The sequence below is a fragment of the Clytia hemisphaerica genome, unplaced genomic scaffold, assembly GCF_902728285.1.
Source record: "Clytia hemisphaerica strain Z4C2 unplaced genomic scaffold, Clytia hemisphaerica genome assembly, whole genome shotgun sequence".
Lineage (NCBI taxonomy): Eukaryota > Metazoa > Cnidaria > Hydrozoa > Leptothecata > Clytiidae > Clytia > Clytia hemisphaerica.
The window spans coordinates 2,770,026-2,791,287 of NW_027103286.1; the positions used below are offsets into that span (position 1 = coordinate 2,770,026).

Here is a 21,262-nt window from a genome sequence, read left to right on the forward strand (position 1 = left end):
ATGGTGTCTACAGGAGCATAAAAAACTTAAAAATGAACTCTCCAACGCTGAAAACTTTTGAGAAATCCTTGAAACCTAGAAAATGAACCCATTGTGATAATATTGCAAACTTTTGATAGTAGGAAATCGTGTCGTTATTTTCTTAGTAAACAAGAACTTGCAAGATTGCCCAAGGTTGTTTACGGTTTCCAAATTTCCAAACTCAACAAAATCACGCTCTAAGTGCTTTAATCTTTTAAGGTTTGGGATTTTAGGAATTATCGTCGACTTGAAAAATATGAGCAATCTGATTGGCCTAAAGCACGTACATAAATGCTGTATTTCATATTGTACCGTACAAATGCAAGACATTTTGTAGATTTTATCTCGGATTTTATTCTCAGAACTTTTTTCTTTCTCTTATCAATCAAAAGAATGTTTTGATCTTTTTTTCTGATTTTGATTTTTTTCGGGGTCTTACTACATAAAACGCCTCATCGTTATCAACTTATTTTTCAAACTGTCTTTCTTTTAATCAAGGCCCTCAAAGGTAAAATGGTCATGCTCAGAAAATCTTATGAGCATGTCAAGCAGAACATCTCTCTACAGCACCTGACCCCGAGAATGTAGGTGAAATTTGAATCAGACCTGAGAGATGTAGATTTGCATTTAAAAAAATATTGAATGTTTTAAACGAAATTTTGAACTCCCAAAATCCTTTCCCAGGGGTTACACGTTTTTTTTTTAAGAAACTAGTTTTACCAAACAGCCTCAATGTTTCTTAAGAAATCGGCCTTTTGAGCCTTAAATATTTCTTACATGTTTCTAAACTTTTTGACATAATCAGCCTCATGGAAGGCTGGATTGGAAGGTTCTTAAAAAAACGAATTCAAAAATGTTATTTTCTCATTCTCAGCCTCAACATGTTTCTTAGATGTTTCTTAGTTTTTAGGCATTCTGAGCCTCATGTTTCTTAAAAGTGTGTTTCTTAAAAAAAAAACCTGTAGTTTCATTACTTTTGATAGATAGGCTAATTTTTTTGGTCCTTGAAGTTGACTCCCATTTTCGTTATAACCCCCAGAATGTAGGTTTGGTTTTATGGCTTTAAATCTAGTAATAGTAAAATGTTGATATTTTTTCGATTGAATTAATTATAACAGGAAATTTTAGAAATATGTTATGCGAAAACAATATTCTAAAGAGCTTTTGTTATTCTGAAAATTGGATTTTTTCGCTTTTTAACCCCCAGAATGTGGGTAAAAAGATTCGGTTGCTGAGAGCGAAATTTCAGTATTCATCGGAAATTATTGTTCTCTAAGTGAAATTCATACTTCAGAAATATACTCTGACAAAAAATTAACAAAGATATTAATTTTATCGTGCTACAAATGATGAAAAGTAAAAGAAAGGACTAAAAGAAGAGACAAGAAAGTTGTTTTTATTTTGTAGGTTGAAGATTCTGTGTCAAAATATGTGAATAATGTAACAACACCACTGCCTCACAGCCCCGGTGGAACTTTTCCCACATCGGGTCAAAAAATTTCTACTAAAGTCCCAATAGGAATAAATGTTGTTCCAAACTTAGGCAAATTTTCTGATTAGGCTGAGCGGTCCCAGCGGGTCTGGGACACGTCGTAAAAGCTTAAAATGCCAACATTAATCATCTCTCAGGTAATACTTTCATGTTATGAAAGTACAACAAAAAAGTTTTATATAATTTGACGGACTTTTTATGTCGGGTTATTAAAGCCCCCAAATTGTAGGTCAATTAACCCCAAAAGGTAGGTCAAACATTTTCGTTAAAATATCTAACTTAGAACAATAAATATTGAAATGGACTATTTTCCACATTTCCTTAGTTCATTAGGAATAAGAAAATGCCCTATCATCATAACTTAATTCCAATAGATTTCGATTTAGAGAGGATTTATTTAAAAAATGTCTCAATTCGAGTAGTATCCAATCAACTTCGATTCAGATTTTCGCCTGAAAAAATCAATTCAAGTTAAAATTTTATGTCTAGAAATAATCAGTAATATGTAACAGTATGCTCTGAAACAACTTTTTATGAAGTTGAACTATCGTTAGGGCTACCATGCTAAAAAATGAGAAACCTACATTCTCGGGGTTTACTACATTCTCGGGGAAATATACGACATTTACTTTTCGCGAATCTTTGGATAAAAAGGTGAGTTTTCGAATGAAAATTGCCTCAAAAGTGAACAATTCCTTGAATCTGATAAAGATGGTTGCTCTTTGACTTTAAAAAGGCATAGGGTAAAAATCTGCCGAAAATTTTATATATATTACGATTTCGAGGTTTTATTGATTTCCAATTGTTTTGAGAATTTTTCGCGAATTGCCCTGTTAAGGGGGTAGTCATATGAGATTTTGAAATTTGGTGAAAAATTTATCAATTTCGGGATTTAGGGCTTTTTAGGATCCTTCTCAGGCAAGTTACGGCCTGTGCAAAAAATTCGATAAGTCGTGACGGCCGTGACGGCCAGTTGTTCCACCCCTTTTTATGGAAAAATTTTTCGTTATTTTTACTTTTCGTATTAATACCTTTCCAAAAAGTCCTGGGCCAAAAATTCTGTTTCAACCATTTTGGGAAATTTAAAGCAAAACATTTTTTGCTGACGTCAGCAAAAATTTGAAATACTAATATCTCCTGGAATATTTATTGAAATGAGCTCAAATTTTGTACGAAGGTAGGGTGGAAAAATGTCCTTCATTTCCGAAAAAAAGTTTTTCAAAAAATTGATGACGTCAGCAAAAATCAGCAATTTTCGTTTTTCCTAACAAAATGCTGACGTCATCAATCTTTTGGAAAATTTTTTTTTGGAAATAAAAGATATTTATAAACTCTACCTTCGTACCAATTTTCAATTCATTTGGATAAATATTCCAGGAGTTATTAGCAATTTAAATTTTTGCTGACGTCAGCAAAAAGTGTTTTTCCTTAATTTTTCCAAAATGGCTGAAACAGAATTTTTGGCCCAGGACTTTTTGGAAAGGTATTAATATGATGAACATAACTCAGTAAAAATTTCTTCCAGAAAAGGGGTGGAACAACTGGCCGTCACGAGTTTTATGATTTGTTGGATTTTTGTGTTAGTTGCCATGGAAATGACGGATATTTTTGACGTCAAAACTTAAAATGCCAATAATTCCTGAGATTTTCATCGAAATGAGCTCAAATTTTGTACATAGGTAGGGTTCATAAATATCTTTCATTTCCAAAATATAATTTTCCAATAAATTGACGACGTCAGCATTTTTTGAGGAAAAAAGAAAATTGCTGATTTTTGCTGACGTCATCAATTTTTTGAGATATATTTTTTTTGAAACGAGAGATATTTATAAACCCTACCTTCGTACCAAATTTGAGCTCATTTGGATAAATATTCCAATAGTTATTAGCAGTTTCAATTTTTGCTGACGTCAGCAAAAAGTGTTTTTCCTTAATTTTACCAAAATGGCTGAAACACAATTTTCGGCCCAGGACTTTTTGAAAAGGCATTAATATGAAGAGTGAGAAAAACTAAAAATTTTTCCCGAAAAGGGGGTGGAACAACTGGCCGTCACGCATTATTTGATTCGTTAATTTTTGCACAGGCCGTAACTTGCCTGAGTTTATGCTTCCTGAACATACCCTAAAAATTTCAAGACCGTAGCATAAATATCTGCCGAGATATTGGGTTTCTTACGAGCCCTGGTATACAATTTTTTCCTTAGCAACGGGAAATCGCATCCGTTGCTAGGGCCTCATTTCCGTATGGCTGCTCTAAACATAGCATCAGAGGGCGAGGAATAATCTATTCCGCACTTGGAAATAACGCGATCTTATTGGTTTATCGTGTTGGTGGTTCCGTAACAGTCCGAAGTATCTAAAGATGGTAGATCAAGCAGTGAATAGCAGCACCGACCTGGAATCTTAGGTTAGGTTAGGTTAGCTTTAGGTTAGGTTAGGTTTAGGTTAGGTTAGGTTTATTTCAAATTGAATAACACAAAGAAAGAAACTATGTACATAAGTTTTTAACCATTGGTGGCTCTCGTGCTATGTACACTTTGCAAGAAAAATAAATGATTAAAGATCAAAATATTGGTTCCAAGAAAATTAAAATACAAAATATGGAACAGTAAATGTTAACAGAAATAAAAGAGTTAAAATCTAAGGAAAAAATTTATACCAGAAAATGATAAAAAATAGAAAAAAAAGAAAAAAACAAAAAACAAACAAACAAAAAATCAAATTATGTCAAAATGATAGCAAACAACACAAATACTCCAAATAAGAGAGTTTAAGAAAGATGTAAAGACATGATTCAACAAAGAGATTAAAACGTGAATAAGTACCTAGCTGAGAATTTAAAAAATGTAAGGTCCCTCAATGGGCTCCAAGAGTTTTTTTTTGAGATTATCAGTGAAGACTGATTTGGATTGTTCAATGTCAAAAGTGTCAAGGCAATGTATGTTCCAAAATCTGCAGGAGAGAGCTTTGATAGGAAAGTAACGATTAAGATGGTGAATATGCATGCCACCAAGAGCAGCTTGGCGAGTGCCCTGCTCATGGATTTGATTAGCAAGGTCAAAGATTTTAGATAAATTAGGTGGGAGAAGTTTATGTTTTTCGTTAAAAATTATTTACAACATTCAGCTGGTAAAGTTGGTTAATGTGCAGGAAATTGGCTTTAGTTAATTTATGGACGAGATTTATAGCTTTATCTGAAATTTTGATTAAGTCTGACATGCAGGTGAGAGGTGAACCCCAGGCTGATATTCCAAATGAAAGATGCGACTGGATGAAACTAAAATAAAGATTAGAAATGAGAGAATTTGGAATTAAGAACTTGGTTGAATGTAATAAACCAATACCTCTTGATACCTTGAGCTTTACAGCTTTGGTCTGGTGAGACCAGTTTAGTTAATTGTCAATGAGGATACCAAGGTACTTCACCACTTCTTTACATTCAATTTCGATCCCTTGTAACTTCAATAATGGTGGTTCGTCGGCTTTGATAGGACTAAAATAGAGAAAGTTTGATTTAGCAACATTTAAACTAAGTTCGTTTGACACAAGCCAGTCACTTATTTTCGAGAGTTCTGTGTTTGTAGTGTCTGTAAGTGATTTCTTATCCTTTTCTTTTAAGAAAAGACAGGTGTCATCAGCGAACTGGACGAATTCAAAAGTTTTAGAGGATTTTAAAATGTCATTGATATATATGATGAACAGAAGGGGGCCAAGGATTGATCCCTGGGGTACACCACAGTTTATAGTTAATGGGTTTGATAAGGAATTTGAAATTTTGACACATTGCTTCCTGTTACTGAGATAGGAACAGAACCAATCGTTTGTAACTCCTCTCACACCATAGTATTTAAGTTTTTGAAGGAGAATCTCATGACTGACTGTGTCAAACACTTTTGCTAGGTCGAGGAAAATACAACAAGATTTATATTTCTTAGTGAGATCCAGTATAGCCATGGATGTAGATTTGTTCTTCTGAAAGCCATACTGTGAATTATTAAATATTTTGTGTTTTTTAAGAAAAGAAGTTAAGCGCTTATGCATTAACTTTTCAATTAGCTTGTCGAATATTGGAAGAATAGAAATTGGTCGAAAATTTTTTGGGATTGATTGATCTCCACCTTTATGAAGAGGGATTACCTTAGCCAATTTGAGCTTGTCTGGGAAAACACCTTCATTGAAAGAAGAATTGATTATATTAGAAAGGGGTAATGATATTTCATCTTTCAGGTCTTTGATGATGGGAATCGGAAAGTTGTAGATGTCAATAGCTTTTCTGTGGTCGAGAGACTGAATTAGCTTACTTACCTCTTCTTCTGTTGTTTGAGAACAGAAGAAACTGTTTAGAGGTTGATCCATCTTTTTTAAATATTCAGAGAAATGAGAATTTTTCTTAGGTAGTTTTTTAACGAGTTCTGGTGCTACATTCACATAGTATTTGTTGAAAATTTCACTGATTTCTGCTGGCTGTGTAATAAGTCTCCCATTTTTTAGAACAGATGTTGGTGTTATTGACCTTTTCTTCCTATGTAGAATTAAATTGATAGCATCCCAATGACGTTTGATGTTGTTTTTGTTTCTTTCGAAGAATGATTTAAAGTATTGGTATTTTCTCCTGCGAATTTCATGGTTGATCTTTTTCCTGAGGATATTACGACTTTTCTTGTGTTCCGGATCTTTACTTTTGGAGTGTTTGTAGGAGAGAATGTGTTTACTTTTTATCATAGAAATTATATTGTCATTTATCCATGGCTTCAGATCGTAGTTGTTTTTCGGTCTTTTTTTTATTTGTAAACTCTAAAACTTTAAAACTAGCTGTACTCATTGTTTGATAGACTGAGTTAGTAGCTTTTATTATTTAGAAATCATCACCTCTCATTGACATTATTGAACACAAAAACCAGCGAGAGAGACGCAGAAGACACAAGAGAGGCAGGGCTTTATATCATCGATCATCCGGATGATCATCGTATACGTTAGTACTGCACCCCCTCCCGGCCCCTGCGGCTGGCAGGTCCGGCTCAGTCATAGCCTCACTCAGGCACACTGCGTCTGGAGACTAGCAAGCCAAATCAGTACCATCTAGCTATGCAAAAAGCACACCTATGGGTATTTTTATACCTACCTACAGCTACATACACAACATATCATCAATGTATGTCGTCAACGTCATTCATACCGTAACTTTGCGTAATGCGTGCCACCACCACAATCAATGTTAAATTTGTGTCATACTCATTAGCAGCTTTCTGGTCTGTGAAGTAGTTAAAAGATCTCTTGTTTTTTTACATATTCCAGACGTCCGCGCTCGATAGGATCGATCATCGGAACGGCTCGATGACGGATCGATATGTGATCGATGGATTACTTAACGATCCGGATAGGAGATTGATAGAGGATCGATACTCAAGATTTTTTTAAGCTTATGATTAGTTATCGATTATTTATCGATCTATCAATATCATCAATCTTTTATCGATCTTATCGACCCTATCGACTCATACTCGATTTACAATCGATAACAAATCGATTAACGATCGATGACGAATCGATTAACGATCGATGACGAATCGATATACTCGATTTAAATACTAGCTCGATAATGGATCAACGAAGGATCGATACTCAAGACTTTTTAATGGCTGAATCTTCCATCGATCTCCTATCCGGATCGTTAAGTAATCCATCGATCACATATTGATCCGTCATCGAGCTGTTCCGATGATCGATCCTATCGAGCGCAGACGTCTGGCATATCATAGTCAGTAGTCACGGAAATCCTTGCATTTGCACAGGGTTCGACATGCGGCAAATGCAACGGGTCGAAAACGAAAGTGACGAAAAAACCCCGTGCAAATACACTCAATCACTGCGACCCGTTGCATTTACACAGAGTTGGAAAAATGTTACACTTGATTATAAAAATATGCACGGATCAAAATTTTAACCCGTAGACAAAAGTTTTCTAAAAAGGCTAAAGAATCTTCTAAAGAGAAAATGAAAATGCCATTCGTCTTCGTTTTATGCCATTTTCATTTTAAAGTTGAGATTTTGTTCTATTTGATTCCAGTTCTAGCTCATTTGCACAGGGTCTGAAAAAATTGTTGAAACCGTTGCAAATGCACACCCCATGCAAATGTAAGGATTTCTGTGACTGATATAAATAGATAAAGCCTTCTGAGAAAGTAGGAAGGTCGAAGCTCTTGCGCGTGCAGCAGTATTAAAAACAAAACATGATTTTTGAAAAAATATCTTTAAACTTATATCTCCTAGAAGGAAACCTTTTTCAGCCTAAAGGTTTTTTCCAGAGTAAAGAGAATTTATTCAGCTTTCTTCTCCAAAAAAAATTATGAAGATACGTTCCTTCAAAATTTGAAAATGAGTATTCAGGAGTGCGTTTTTTCAAAGTTCTTGTTCACAGCACGGCAATTTTTTTCACTGGGGGCACTAAAATCCAAAGCGCTAGCCATCGGAGACAGCTATTGGCCTTAATTTTTTTGCATCATCCCCCGTGATAAAGTTGAGCTACCAAAACGTACCACGTTCGTTAATTAGAGCAAGCTACTTTTTTTCAGGAAGTTAAAATATGTACTTAAAATGCAACTTTTCCCTTAAAATCTTCAATATTTTTAAACAAATGTTGATTAGAATAAAAGACAAATGTTTTTTCTTTTCAAATCTGAAAAAACTTTTTATCAAACAGTTTCGTTCGCCAAGCAAAAGTTTAGGGTATAGTGACCCCCCGTCTACAGTTCGTGAAACTATAATAGAGAAAGCTATCAAAAATTAATTATAATAGAAGGCTGCTATGACCACAAAATCAGACATAGTAACAAAGTAACAGTACAAACAATGACCTGTGGAAGTGTGTTATCAGCTTCATTGCATGTCATGTTCATTGGCAGATTCGGACTAATTTCGCAAATGACACCCACGTTTGCGAAATTCACAAAATTTAATTCCCGCAACATTTAATCCCATTAAAGTACCGTGAGTTGGTCTATATTAATTTCAACATCCTCTTTTTAATTCTCCATCACTCATCTTTGGAGACAGTTTAGACTAAATTTCCTATACATATCAAGATTATGAGATTTAGAGTGCAGGCCAATTTCACTTTCGTTTTTAGTGGTTTTATTTTCGATTTCAAGCCAACAACTTAGCAACAGGGTGATTGACCATAGTTGCAGGGGTTTGTGCAAAAAACCAAACATAGAACATTTTTCAAATACCCCATTTTGATTGAACCAATAGAAAAGAAAAAATTTCTATGTTTGACTTTTTCGTACAAAATTTTCAAAATTAAAATGTTTTACAATCGTAAATTATTCTTGTAATCAAGGATTTTTTCCTATTTTAGTCTCAACATGCAGTGGATTGTTTAAAAACATACTCGAATACATTTATATCCGTGAATTCTTGTAAACTTTATCAATTTTTTTATTGACTATATACTGAAGTTTTGAATTTGAAGTTTGAATTTTTTATCATCTCCATGGAATGAACCTCTTTCCAAACATTTATTCTGAAGTCCTAAAGTCCTATCATCATCTTCTCTTTTAGTAAAAAACAGAAAGGAATGCTGAATGTCTCAACAACTTACTCTAATTTCAAATTGATAGTATAATGGGTAAGTTAAATTTCCTAGAGTACCTTATACATAAAGGGTTAAATTGTAGGAGGGGCAATTTTGTTTTTTTATTTTGTTTCATTTTTTCTTTGACATGCTCTTGGCTCTTTTTGTTCGACTGATTTTTTTGATAGATGTTCATGATTAAATGGAACTACCTGTGAATTTGTAAGTTTTTGTATTATGGTTATTATTACAGTAAAAATTTTAGCCTAGATTTTTGAAACAGAGTACTCTACTTAACAACTTAAGTCAAAGTTCTTTTGGTTCTTTTTCTGTTGAATATTGCATTTTTCTAGTTTTACCTAGCTTTGAAAAATTTATTACAAGTCAGTAATGAGAATTATATAAGAATATTGATGTGAAAAAGTAGTCAATATATAGAATAATTAATTCATAATAGTTCCCAATTATTAATTTAAATTTATTTATTAAAGAAAGGTCTCTCAAGAATGACCCTGTAATATATTTATAGGCAAAAAATCTCAAACCATCTTCTTAGACCTTTAGTTCATAAATATTTTTCTTATTTTTTCCCACTATCCATTTAATTTCTATTTCTAATCATTTATATGCATAAATTTCCACTGAAAAGTAACAATATGAATAATTTTAAGAACAGAATCAATCAAATTAAACATGGGAAAGTTTATTCAATGAAAATAACAAACATGAAAATAAGTTACTAAGTAATTTTGATTTTAGGATTTGTTTTCAATTGACTGGACATTTGTTTGACTCATAACTGTGACAAAACAATGACAGACAGACTTTACAACGACAATAACAGTAACAATAACCAAAGAAGTGGCATCACAAATCAGGGAATTATTTAGTTTCAATTTTCTTACTAAATTTAGATAGCCATGTTTGGATTTGCTTTGATAATTTGTAAGATCCTCGAACGTTTTAAGGCAAATAAATTGATCCTGCACATTTGAGGAGTATCACAACCATTTTATTTGAGGAAAATCTTTATAAAAAATTGAGTGTAAAATTGTTACTAAATTTGACATAACATTTATTCTTTTCGTCACCACTTCAACATCTTTTCTCTACACTAGATAATGATGAACCTGAAGATATTGCCCTTGTTGAAAATGCTGAGAATATTGCTGGACTATTGACCCTTTGTCAGGAGCCAGCAGCACTCGAAATAGGCTTTCAAACGCAAATTAAACAATGCATTGAACTGAAAGGCCCTAGCTCACTTTTGACTGGCGAGAAAACTCTTCTTTTGTTGGCATCATACCCCAAAAAAAGAGATGAAAGTATCTTATCAATAAACTGTAGTATATATCTTAAAAACTTGTAATGTTTTTAATTCCTTAGGTACTGCGAAACTGGGATCTACAGAGGATTTTTCAAACAAAATCTTCACGCATTGATGGGTGATTTTATTAAGGAGAATGATATTACCAAGGTTTTTCCTGTTCGAATTTTTAATGATTGGGACATCAATGCAAAAATATTTCAAAGATCGGAATGAAAGAAAGGTAAATTATAACTGCCTAAAAATTACCTTAAGTGTGTCTCATAGTAAACAAAATAGCATTAGTTTTCAAAACTGTTTTTTCAGTCAAAAGATGAATAAGATTTTTTCTTATTCGAGTCTAAAAATTAGAGAAAGACAATAACATCTTCTTTTCAAGGAACTTGTTCAATATATTTTGCTGTAATACTGAATAAAACTATTTGAATAATGTTCTACTGTGATACTTTTCTAGGATCAAAGAATCACTCCGGTTTGATGGAAATCATAATAAAATTCATTCAGAATTCGATTTATCATTTCTCACGATCACAATTTTTAGGCAAATTCTATTAATTACCTTTATATCAGAATATTTCCTTTTTTCAATGTATTTTCTCATTCAAGGACACAGTGAAGAAAACAACTCGCAAGTATTCTCAAAGAATACAGTCATAAAAGGTGGCTGTCTGAACAAAACGATTCCTACCGCACTGAAAGTTTTCCAGAAATATTACAACGAATTTGCGCCTGGTTTTGTCATTTATTGTAATAGAAATGCTCGCTATGCAAATGGACAATCTGATAAGTAGTAAGTCAATATTTTTATATAAAGTAGTTTCTTTAAAATTAATATTTTATTTTTGATCACAAAAATTAGCAGTTGAGTCTATATCCTACAATCTAATTACAACTGAAGTCTTCCCAACTTTGATAAAAACATTACTCAAAAGAAACATATCGTGGGAGATATGGCGATAAGGGTAGAAAAACAAACCAAAAACCATGTCAATCTAAAACTAGAATTACCAGCTTTTACTGAGTGTTTTTTTATTTATTTTTCAGCTATTACAGATTGGATGGTATTGGGGACAAAGATCATTGGTATTCTTTCATTGAAGATTTTGCGATTCTAGAACCTAATTCTATTCACGATTTCTTCAAAGACAAGGAAAGTCTTTCCTTAGAAATACACTGTGATTTAATATCTGCGTTACCAAACATACACTCTTGGACCAATGATTCCAACAGCGGAGTTAAAAAAGAGCATTGCTTTATCCCTACTGGTCGATCACCTCGTAATATTATTTTAGACGTAATGGATAAAGACATTCATAATAATTTTATCATAAAAATACTTTGTTATGTGTTGGATGGTGCCTATCATCTCAAGAAGAAACCAAATCTTCAGAAGAAAGTAAGTAAACAGAATAGTCTTCTTTCCCTGTTGAATGTATATATTTTTATTCGTGAATTCTATTATTGTATTTCTATCAAATTTAGCTTTTCTTTTTACAATGTTCTTTCTTATTTTCCAGCCAAAACCAAAAAGATTGTCGTTAACTAAAAAGCCGAGAAAGACTCTCACTCAAGCCCAACTATTGGATGAATTAGACCTTCCAGAGGATACCTTTGATGCTCCAACGATGATGAAACCTTCTCCATATTTAGATTTCAAACACAGTCTTTTCAATGATGGTACTATCCTTTGGAGAGAGAATACAATCAATAGACAAGTGGTTGTAATGAATGATTACGACTCCCTTACTGGTATATTTAAGGTAAGATTATATTTTACAAAATTACATTAGTGAATACTAGGCGGTTCCCGTCGTCGCAAAAGTCGGTTTAGCTTGCGCATCAAAAGCCCTTGGAATGATAAAGATGGTATAGTTCATGCTCTCTAATTCTATCTTTAAGGGGAATCTGAATTTGTTTTCATCAACGATGGGGGTACATCGAGTAGTAGAAAGATTTCTCGTAAATGAAAAACTATCAAGGTGCTAATTTTCTCGCTCAATTATGGATGAAAAAATTAAGATTAGTGAATATCCTTATGAGGTAGAGATTGCAGATTTGCCTCAAGTCAAAATTTGCTTGTACATATTGATGTATAGACTGATCCTAATAAACAACAACCCCAACATCTATATACTAGCCCATATAAAAGTACCGCAAGTGATTCAAAATCTAATATTTGCAATTCTAGTACATAGAGACCCAAATCTATAATGACTTATTATAATGTGACTTTACTGATGTAAATTTCGAGGCATTTTAGGCTAACATCTTTTAAAATGTTCTTTCAGTTTAATGACTTTGCTATGATAACCCGCACAATTCGTCGAAACTCGATGATCCATCTCGTATGCACTTGTGACACCTTCCGAACACTTTCTTCAGTTGTTAAATCATCTGATTGGGATGGTGTCAAATGCTGTCATATCCAAGCTATCAAAGACATTTATAGCGAGGTAGGGATTGATACCATGCTTAGCCAAATCACCAGGCACCTAACAATCTTCTCAGTAATTAAACTCACGGAAAAAGCTCTTGATTTTGATCAGTCAGTTATTATTTGATCCATATTTAGTTGATTTTGCTTTTCGTCAAATAGTTTTTCCATCTTAAAATCATCAATATTTCTTTTTCTTCGTAGTTCAAAATTTCTGTGAAGCCTCATGAAGCATTTGCTACTCATAGCTATTCAATTCCACCAGCCTCCGTTGCAAGTGAAAATGCTTTGGCCAAACGTATAGAAAAAGGATTGCAAGCATATAGTGAAGATGTCATGGTTCTGGACAGTGTAAATGTGGAGAAATTTTCAGTTCGTTCCTCAATCGGTCATCATTTCGTTCACGTTTTCAAATCAAATCAAGATGATCGAGTATTTGTGGCTTGTCAATCTGGAATATGCTCTAAGCGATATCGAAAACTGGTCAATTTCTGCACGATGGATGAAGTCGCTTTATGTGCGCACTTAACTGTTTTCAAATCATACCTGGATTGTAACTGGAAAAAGCATCGTCTTCTGCGAATCTTGCGCTGGCAGAATATTCCGGATGATGGTACCGCCATGGACGATAAAGACGAGGTTGAAGAAAAAGAAGAGGAAGAAGATGAGGTCGAAAACGAGTTTGAAATGGAGCTTGAAAAAGAGCTTGCTTCCGAGAACTCTAAATCGTCTAAGGTAAAGTTCTACGCTCTCAATTTTCCATTACAGACATCATCAAATATTTTGGACAAAATATGTTTTTGGACAAAATATGTTTTCAAACTAGTTCAAACCCTAAAGTATGAAACGTGAAATGGTGGTTCAAGATAGGCGAAAGTTGTTTCCAGTCAAGTGTCAATTATATTCCAATGAGACTAGTTGACGTCTGGTAAAATGTACATCATTTTCTGTTATGATCATCTCAAGCTAAAATGTCTGAAAAAATAACATGATTTTATCCCCCCCCTATCGACTTCTATTCTGTTTGCCTTGTCATGAAAGGAACTTTTAAAGTTCTCTTCAAGATTTTGCAATAGAATTTAAGTGATATCTTGAAACTGAGATAAATATGAAATCTTTTATAGAGTCAAGTATTCTTTCTAAATCGATTCTATTATGAATTGATTCAAATTAATCAATTTTAGGTTACCGACGGATTCGACGTCGAAAGTCAGACTTGGAAATTTCACACGCGCTTTCCAAGGAATGTTTGCACTGACCGTTTTGATAATCAATTGAAAGAAAAACAGTTAAATCATTTAGAGCTGTGTTTAAAGCTTTGAGAGATCGAGAATTCGTTGCGTCGTTTCATCCAGCACCTGAGACTGAAGTTGTGATTGTGAGGTGAATTGAGAATAATATATTAAAATTTGATAAAATTAAGAATTTGTTTGCTGAAGGATTTCCAAATTACTTGCATTTTAGTAAAAATGAAAAAGGTTCAATTTGAACGACTTTAAATCTTACAAAATTTCTAATCAAAACAACACATTATATTTCAGATACCTTGGAGGAGAGATGGACAAGAGAACCTTTTGTATTCGCCAGACGGAATGACAACCCTTTACACCAAACTTTGCACCATAGAATGTCAAGTCTTTAAACTCGTGTGCAAGAATTCTAAATGTATCCAAGTGTGGAACGGGTCAAAAGAAAACATCTTTCGTCTTTCCCGTAATGTTTGCATCGTAGAGGAGTTATGTTGGGAATTTACCAATAACGTTTGCACAATGAAGTGTAATTTTTCTTCATTCAGCAAAAGTATGAATGACATCTACATTAGTCACCAATCAGCAAAAAAATTTCTCACTTCAAAAACTTTTCTGAAAATTTATTTCGCTTGGGCGAGTCATCAAAACCGAGAGTTTCGTCGTGCTTGTTATTGGTGCGGTGAATCACCGAAAGCACTCGCTTGTGATGGCACGAAAATCGGCATTATGAGCCGCAATCTTCGCATCGTTCCCATGGAATCAGTATCATCAGATGCTCAGAAATTACCGACTCAGAATCGACGCAACGACCGCTGTTTTTTAAGATACCCTGAAAAGGATCCAAATGAAACAATCAAACAACAGGAAGAGAAAGAAAAAAGAATTCGAGATGCCAGACTGTTTTTAAAAAGCCAAACAAAGAAGAAAGTATTAGATGAGAAGAAAAATGCTGATAAGAAAAAGAACAAGAAGAAAAATGAATTGGAGCTGTCTCCAGAAGAAATGGAAGATCAAACCAAATTTCTTCTCGGTGTAATACCCAAGGAGCTGGTCCCTCTCTTCACGTCGTATTTCAATCAGAAAATGAGCCTTGACCAACTGGTCGCAACAAAGAGGGTGTTCTATTTCCTCTCATTCGATTGCGCACTTCGCACTTTCTTGCCGAGTATGCTGTTGCCTACAATAGAGAGTTTGTTGCAAGCTAACATCTTTGATGACGATGATATTGAAAGTGTCTACGAAGAGTGTAGGAAATACAATCCCGCCCTCGAAGCTTTTCTTCAATCTTTTGTTATCGATGGTCTACTCGACGAGAATGCAGCTAATCTGTTGAAATACATTTGCAACCGCATCCGTGAAACTGAAGCACTCAACCCTGATAGTGTAAGCCAATGGTGCAAGATTTTGAAGGGATTGTGCACTTTTTGCAAAAAGCATAAAATTTTGCACCTAAATAAACGATTTCAGTCCGGGAGCCCAAAAGAAATTTGCCTTTTTTTCCCTTTTTCAGCCGATTTTCTGCTGACATCAGCTAAAAAATTTTGGCCTAGAGGTCATCTCTGAAAATATAGTCATATCATACATCGTTGGATCGGAAATTGTATGTAGATTCCAAAAAAGGATTATCTCATACCGTAAAAATCAAGCCAATAAAAGTTATCCATTCCCAAAGTGAGTGATGACGTCATCAAATTTTTCTGCCTAGCAGCCAAGTCTGTAAATATGGTCATATCATAGACCGTTGGTGCCCATATTGTCAATGGACAAGAAGGAAGGAAGGATGCAGCCTGCTCCCTTTTTACTCATCTTGAAATCCCACCTGAAATGATTTTTTACGACTTTGCATGTTCGTTGGAGGAATATACTTTGAATCGAGAGGCCGAGTATTTTCGTATGTGTCGCTTCTATCATGACCTTTTCCATGGTCCTGCTCATTCTTGCTCGTCTATGTTTAATGGCAGAGGCTTGGAGGGTATGATGCAATACAACACAAGCATTTGTGAGCAATTCAACTCTTTCCTTCAATGCATCAAAGCATCTGGAAAACATATTATCCAGCAGCACTTTGTTTTCTTTACGCAATTCATGATTGACATTTGGAACACTAAAAAGTATGAATCTTTTGCAACGAAACTCAAAGTTGCACTTTCTTGCTCTAAGGCTTAAAAAACATTATTTCGAAACAAATAAACATTATTTTTAAATTTAGTTATACACTTTCTAAATATTAATTGTGGTATACTTTAGTGATTTATAAATGTCTGGTTAAGAATAAGCTTGCTAAAAATTAATAGTTTAAAAAGTCTACAACATTTATAATCGGCGAAAGGTTTTGTCAAGTGATGAAGAATACAAACGTAGAGAACGTTACAAAGAGGGTCTTCTTTATAAGGATGTACACTTTTTCTTGGAAATGAGGTATCTATTGTACTTTCCGGCGAGTACTTATTCTGTTACACCAGGACCGCCTCCGTGCTTAGATATTTTTATATTTTATTAGTTTTATTTCCATTTAGTTTAAATTTGTCAGTAATTTATGTTTGGCGAGCCAGTACTGCCTCTGTGCTTTCATTCAATATATATTTAACACTTCTCATACATAACATGAGACACAATTTCATTCCCATTAAAATGTGTCCGGGACATATTAAAGTCTCACTGGACTGAATATCGGCTTAAAGAAAAATTACGAGGGGAGAGAATTTTCCACTCTTTCGATTTTCATCTTCCACAAATTGTTTCCAGGACAATTGAAGTCTCAAGAGTCTAAACATCGGCTTAAAGAAAAATTACGAGGGGAGAGAATTTCCCACCCCTTTCGATTTTCATCTTCGCAAATTGTCTTCGGGGACATATTGAAGTCTCAAGGGTCTAAACATCGGCTAATAAAGAAAAACAGTGATAGGAGAGAAATTCCCGCGCCTTTCGATTTTCTTCTTCCACAAATTGTCTCCGGAGACATATTGAAGTCTCGAGGGTCTAAACATCGGCTAATAAAGAAAAACAGTGATAGGAGAGAAATTCCCACCCCTTTCAATTTTCTTCTTCCACAAATTGTCTCCGGGGTCATATTTAAGTCTTAAGAGTCTAAATGTCGGCTAATAATAAAGAAAAACAGTGATAGGAGAGAAATTCCCATCCCTTTCGATTTTCTTCTTCCACAAATTGTCTCCGGGGACATATTGAAGTCTCGAGGGTCTAAACATCGGCTAATAAAGAAAAATAATGATAGGAGAGAAATTCCCACCCCTTTCGATTTTCTTCTTCCACAGATTGTCTCCTGGGACATATTGAAGTCTCGAGAGTCTAAACATCGGCTAATAAAAAAAAAACAGTGATAGGAGAGAAATTCCCACCAATTTCGATTTTCTTCTTCCACAAATTGTCTCCGGGGACATATTGAAGTCTCAAAGGTCTAAACATCGGCTACTAAAGAAAAACAGTGATAGGAGAGAAATTCCCACGCCTTTCGATTTTCTTCTTCCACAAATTGTTTCCGGGGACATATTGAAGTCTCGAGGGTCTAAACATCGGCTAATAAAGAAAAATAATGATAGGAGAGAAATTCCCACCCCTTTCGATTTTCTTCTTTCACAAATTGTCTCCGGGGACATATTGAAGTCTCGAGGGTCTAAACATCGGCTAATAAAGAAAAATAATGATAGGAGAGAAATTCCCACCCCTTTTGATTTTCTTCTTCCACAGATTGTCTCCTGGGACATATTGAAGTCTCGAGAGTCTAACCATCGGCTAATAAAGAAAAATAATGATAGGAGAGAAATTCCCACCCCTTTCGATTTTCTTCTTCCACAAATTGTCTCCGGGGACATATTGAAGTCTCGAGAGTCTAAACATCGGCTAATAAAGAAAAACAGTGATGATAGGAGAGAAATTCCCACCCCTTTCGATTTTCTTCTTCCACAAATTGTCTCCGGGGACATGTTGAAGTCTCAAGGGTCTAAACATCGGCTACTAAAGAAAAACAGTGATAGGAGAGAAATTCCCACACCTTTCGATTTTCTTCTTCCACAAATTGTCTCCGGGGACATATTGAAGTCTCGAGGGTCTAAACATCGGCTAATAAAGAAAAATAATGATAGGAGAGAAATTCCCACCCCTTTTGATTTTCTTCTTCCACAAATTGTCTCCGGGGACATATTGAAGTCTCGAGAGTCTAAACATCGGCTAATAAAGAAAAACAGTGATGATAGGAGAGAAATTCCCACCCATTTCGATTTTCTTCTTCCACAAATTGTCTCCGGGGACATATTGAAGTCTCAAGGGTCTAAACATCGGCTACTAAAGAAAAACAGTGATAGGAGAGAAATTCCCACCCCTTTCGATTTTCTTCTTCCACAAATTGTCTCCAGGGACATGTTGAAGTCTCAAGGGTCTAAACATCGGCTACTAAAGAAAAACAGTGATAGGAGAGAAATTCCCACACATTTCGATTTTCTTCTTCCACAAATTGTCTCCGGGGACATATTGAAGTCTCGAGGGTCTAAACATCGGCTAATAAAGAAAAATAATGATAGGAGAGAAATTCCCACCCTTTTGATTTTCTTCTTCCACAAATTGTCTCCGGGACATATTGAAGTCTCGAGAGTCTAAACATCGGCTAATAAAGAAAAACAGTGATGATAGGAGAGAAATTCCCACCCATTTCGATTTTCTTCTTCCACAAATTGTCTCCGGGGACATATTGAAGTCTCAAGGGTCTAAACATCGGCTACTAAAGAAAAACAGTGATAGGAGAGAAATTCCCACCCCTTTCGATTTTCTTCTTCCACAAATTGTCTCCGGGGACATATTGAAGTCTCAAGGGTCTAAACATCGGCTACTAAAGAAAAACAGTGATAGGAGAGAAATTCCCACGCCTTTCGATTTTCTTCTTCCACAAATTGTCTCCGGGGACATATTGAAGTCTCGAGGGTCTAAACATCGGCTAATAAAGAAAAATAATGATAGGAGAGAAATTCCCAACCCTTTTGATTTTCTTCTTCCACAGATTGTCTCCTGGGACATATTGAAGTCTCGAGAGTCTAACCATCGGCTAATAAAGAAAAATAATGATAGGAGAGAAATTCCCACCCCTTTCGATTTTCTTCTTCCACAAATTGTCTCCGGGGACATATTGAAGTCTCGAGAGTCTAAACATCGGCTAATAAAGAAAAACAGTGATGATAGGAGAGAAATTCCCACCCATTTCGATTTTCTTCTTCCACAAATTGTCTCCGGGGACATATTGAAGTCTCAAGGGTCTAAACATCGGCTACTAAAGAAAAACAGTGATAGGAGAGAAATTCCCACCCCTTTCGATTTTCTTCTTCCACAAATTGTCTCCGGGGACATATTGAAGTCTCAAGGGTCTAAACATCGGCTAATAAAGAAAAATAATGATAGGAGAGAAATTCCCACCCCTTTCGATTTTCTTCTTCCACAAATTGTCTCCGGGGACATATTGAAGTCTCGAGGGTCTAAACATCGGCTAATAAAGAAAAATAATGATAGGAGAGAAATTCCCACCCCTTTTGATTTTCTTCTTCCACAGATTGTCTCCTGGGACATATTGAAGTCTCGAGAGTCTAACCATCGGCTAATAAAGAAAAATAATGATAGGAGAGAAATTCCCACCCCTTTCGATTTTCTTCTTCCACAAATTGTCTCCGGGGACATATTGAAGTCTCGAGAGTCTAAACATCGGCTAATAAAGAAAAACAGTGATAGGAGAGAAATTCCCAACCCTTTCGATTTTCTGTTCCACAAATTGTCTCCGGGGACATATTGCAGTCTCGAGAGTCTAAACATCGGCTAATAAAGAAAAACAGTAATAGGAGAGAAATTCCCACCCCTTTCGATTTTCTTCTTCCTCAAATTGTCTCCAGGGACATATTGAAGTCTCAAGGGTCTAAACATCGGCTACTAAAGACAAACAGTGATAGGAGAGAAATTCCCACGCTTTTCGATTTTCTTCTTCCACAAATTGTCTCCGGAGACATATTAAAGTCTCGAGGGTCTAAACATCGGCTAATAAAGAAAAATAATGATAGGAGAGAAATTCCCACCCCTTTCGATTTTCTTCTTCCACAAATTGTCTCCGGGGACATATTGAAGTCTCGAGAGTCTAAACATCGGCTAATAAAGAAAAACAGTGATAGGAGAGAAATTCCCAACCCTTTCGATTTTTTGTTCCACAAATTGTCTCCGGGGACATATTGCAGTCTCGAGAGTCTAAACATCGGCTAATAAAGAAAAACAGTGATAGGAGAGAAATTCCCACCCCTTTCGATTTTCTTCTTCCTCAAATTGTCTCCGGGGACATATTGAAGTTTCAAGGGTCTAAACATCGGCTACTAAAGAAAAACAGTGATAGGAGAGAAATTCCCACGCCTTTCGATTTTCTTCTTCCACAAATTGTCTCCGGGGACATATTGAAGTCTCAAGGGAATTAATATCGGCTAAAAAAGAAAAATACTGATAAGAGAGAAATTCCCACCTCCCTTGGATTTTCGTTCAAACCGTAATTTATTGAATATATAGTATAAAAGCCTTTTAAACTCAGAGAACTTTTTTGTAAAGCCTTTGTTAGTTTACGATAGCCTTTTTGACGAAGAAAGGAAATTTGCAGTTTTTGCTCACTGACGTCATCAATAAAATTTTTTGGCAAAAGTCACCTTACATGACAAGGATCATGTGTGCGAAATTTCATTTAAAAAGACCAATTGGATCAATAGTTAAGGGGTGGTACAAGAAAAGCCCCCCATATTTCTGAACCGCCCCTAAAAGCCTAGTATGAATAGGGTTAAGAGAATAGAAATGGTTTACCAATTATCGAAATGGAAATGCAAGTTCTTCGTCTTAGACTAATTACGTTATTGCTGACAATCAACGCGAAAATATCCATATTTATGTCAATGGAACAATAAATAATAGAGTAGAGATACTTTAAACTACTTTTAAGTTTAACATGGCGAAAATACACACATTTCTTCACTCAACACGAATCTAATATAACATATTAAAATCTTTTACATCTATATATACATTATCTATAATAATTATTTGTCATAATTATAATTATTTCTATATTTTAGGATTATAGAAAAATAAAAGAACGGGAAATCGAACACTCTATATAACAATAGAACATTCGTAGTCATATGGA

The 21,262-nt window shown here is 34.8% G+C and overlaps 2 protein-coding genes and 1 long non-coding RNA gene across 3 annotated transcripts; all 3 read left to right on the forward strand.

Moving 5' to 3' along the window:
* Positions 1-10,472: 10,472 nt before the first annotated feature.
* Positions 10,473-11,509, forward strand: LOC136807182 (uncharacterized). The gene is made up of 3 exons (XR_010846653.1): positions 10,473-10,636; positions 11,020-11,203; positions 11,458-11,509. It is a non-coding gene; the product is annotated as an uncharacterized lncRNA (long non-coding RNA).
* Positions 11,510-11,701: 192 nt separating this feature from the next.
* On the forward strand, positions 11,702-14,213 carry LOC136807190 (uncharacterized). The gene is made up of 5 exons (XM_067063775.1): positions 11,702-11,809; positions 11,931-12,173; positions 12,702-12,866; positions 13,052-13,582; positions 14,032-14,213. The coding sequence occupies exons 1-5, from the start codon at positions 11,711-11,713 to the stop codon at positions 14,167-14,169; spliced, it is 1,176 nt and encodes a 391-aa protein (XP_066919876.1). The 5' UTR covers positions 11,702-11,710; the 3' UTR covers positions 14,170-14,213.
* A 10-nt stretch (positions 14,214-14,223) lies between these two features.
* LOC136808475 (uncharacterized) lies at positions 14,224-16,263 on the forward strand. Its single transcript, XM_067065008.1, has 3 exons — positions 14,224-14,230; positions 14,389-15,480; positions 15,835-16,263. The coding sequence occupies exons 2-3, from the start codon at positions 14,440-14,442 to the stop codon at positions 16,261-16,263; spliced, it is 1,470 nt and encodes a 489-aa protein (XP_066921109.1). The 5' UTR covers positions 14,224-14,230; positions 14,389-14,439.
* The last annotated feature ends 4,999 nt before the right edge of the window (positions 16,264-21,262 follow it).

Excerpts from the sequence above, each read along its gene's own strand:
- LOC136807190 (XM_067063775.1), top strand. The coding sequence starts at position 11,711 with ATGGATAAAGACATTCATAATAATTTTATCATAAAAATACTTTGTTAT. Across the intron at positions 11,810-11,930 it reads AACCAAATCTTCAGAAGAAA|CCAAAACCAAAAAGATTGTC; the intron begins GTAAGTAAACAG and ends CTTATTTTCCAG. Across the intron at positions 12,174-12,701 it reads CCCTTACTGGTATATTTAAG|TTTAATGACTTTGCTATGAT; the intron begins GTAAGATTATAT and ends ATGTTCTTTCAG.
- LOC136808475 (XM_067065008.1), top strand. The coding sequence starts at position 14,440 with ATGACAACCCTTTACACCAAACTTTGCACCATAGAATGTCAAGTCTTT. Across the intron at positions 15,481-15,834 it reads AAGCACTCAACCCTGATAGT|ACCGTTGGTGCCCATATTGT; the intron begins GTAAGCCAATGG and ends GTCATATCATAG.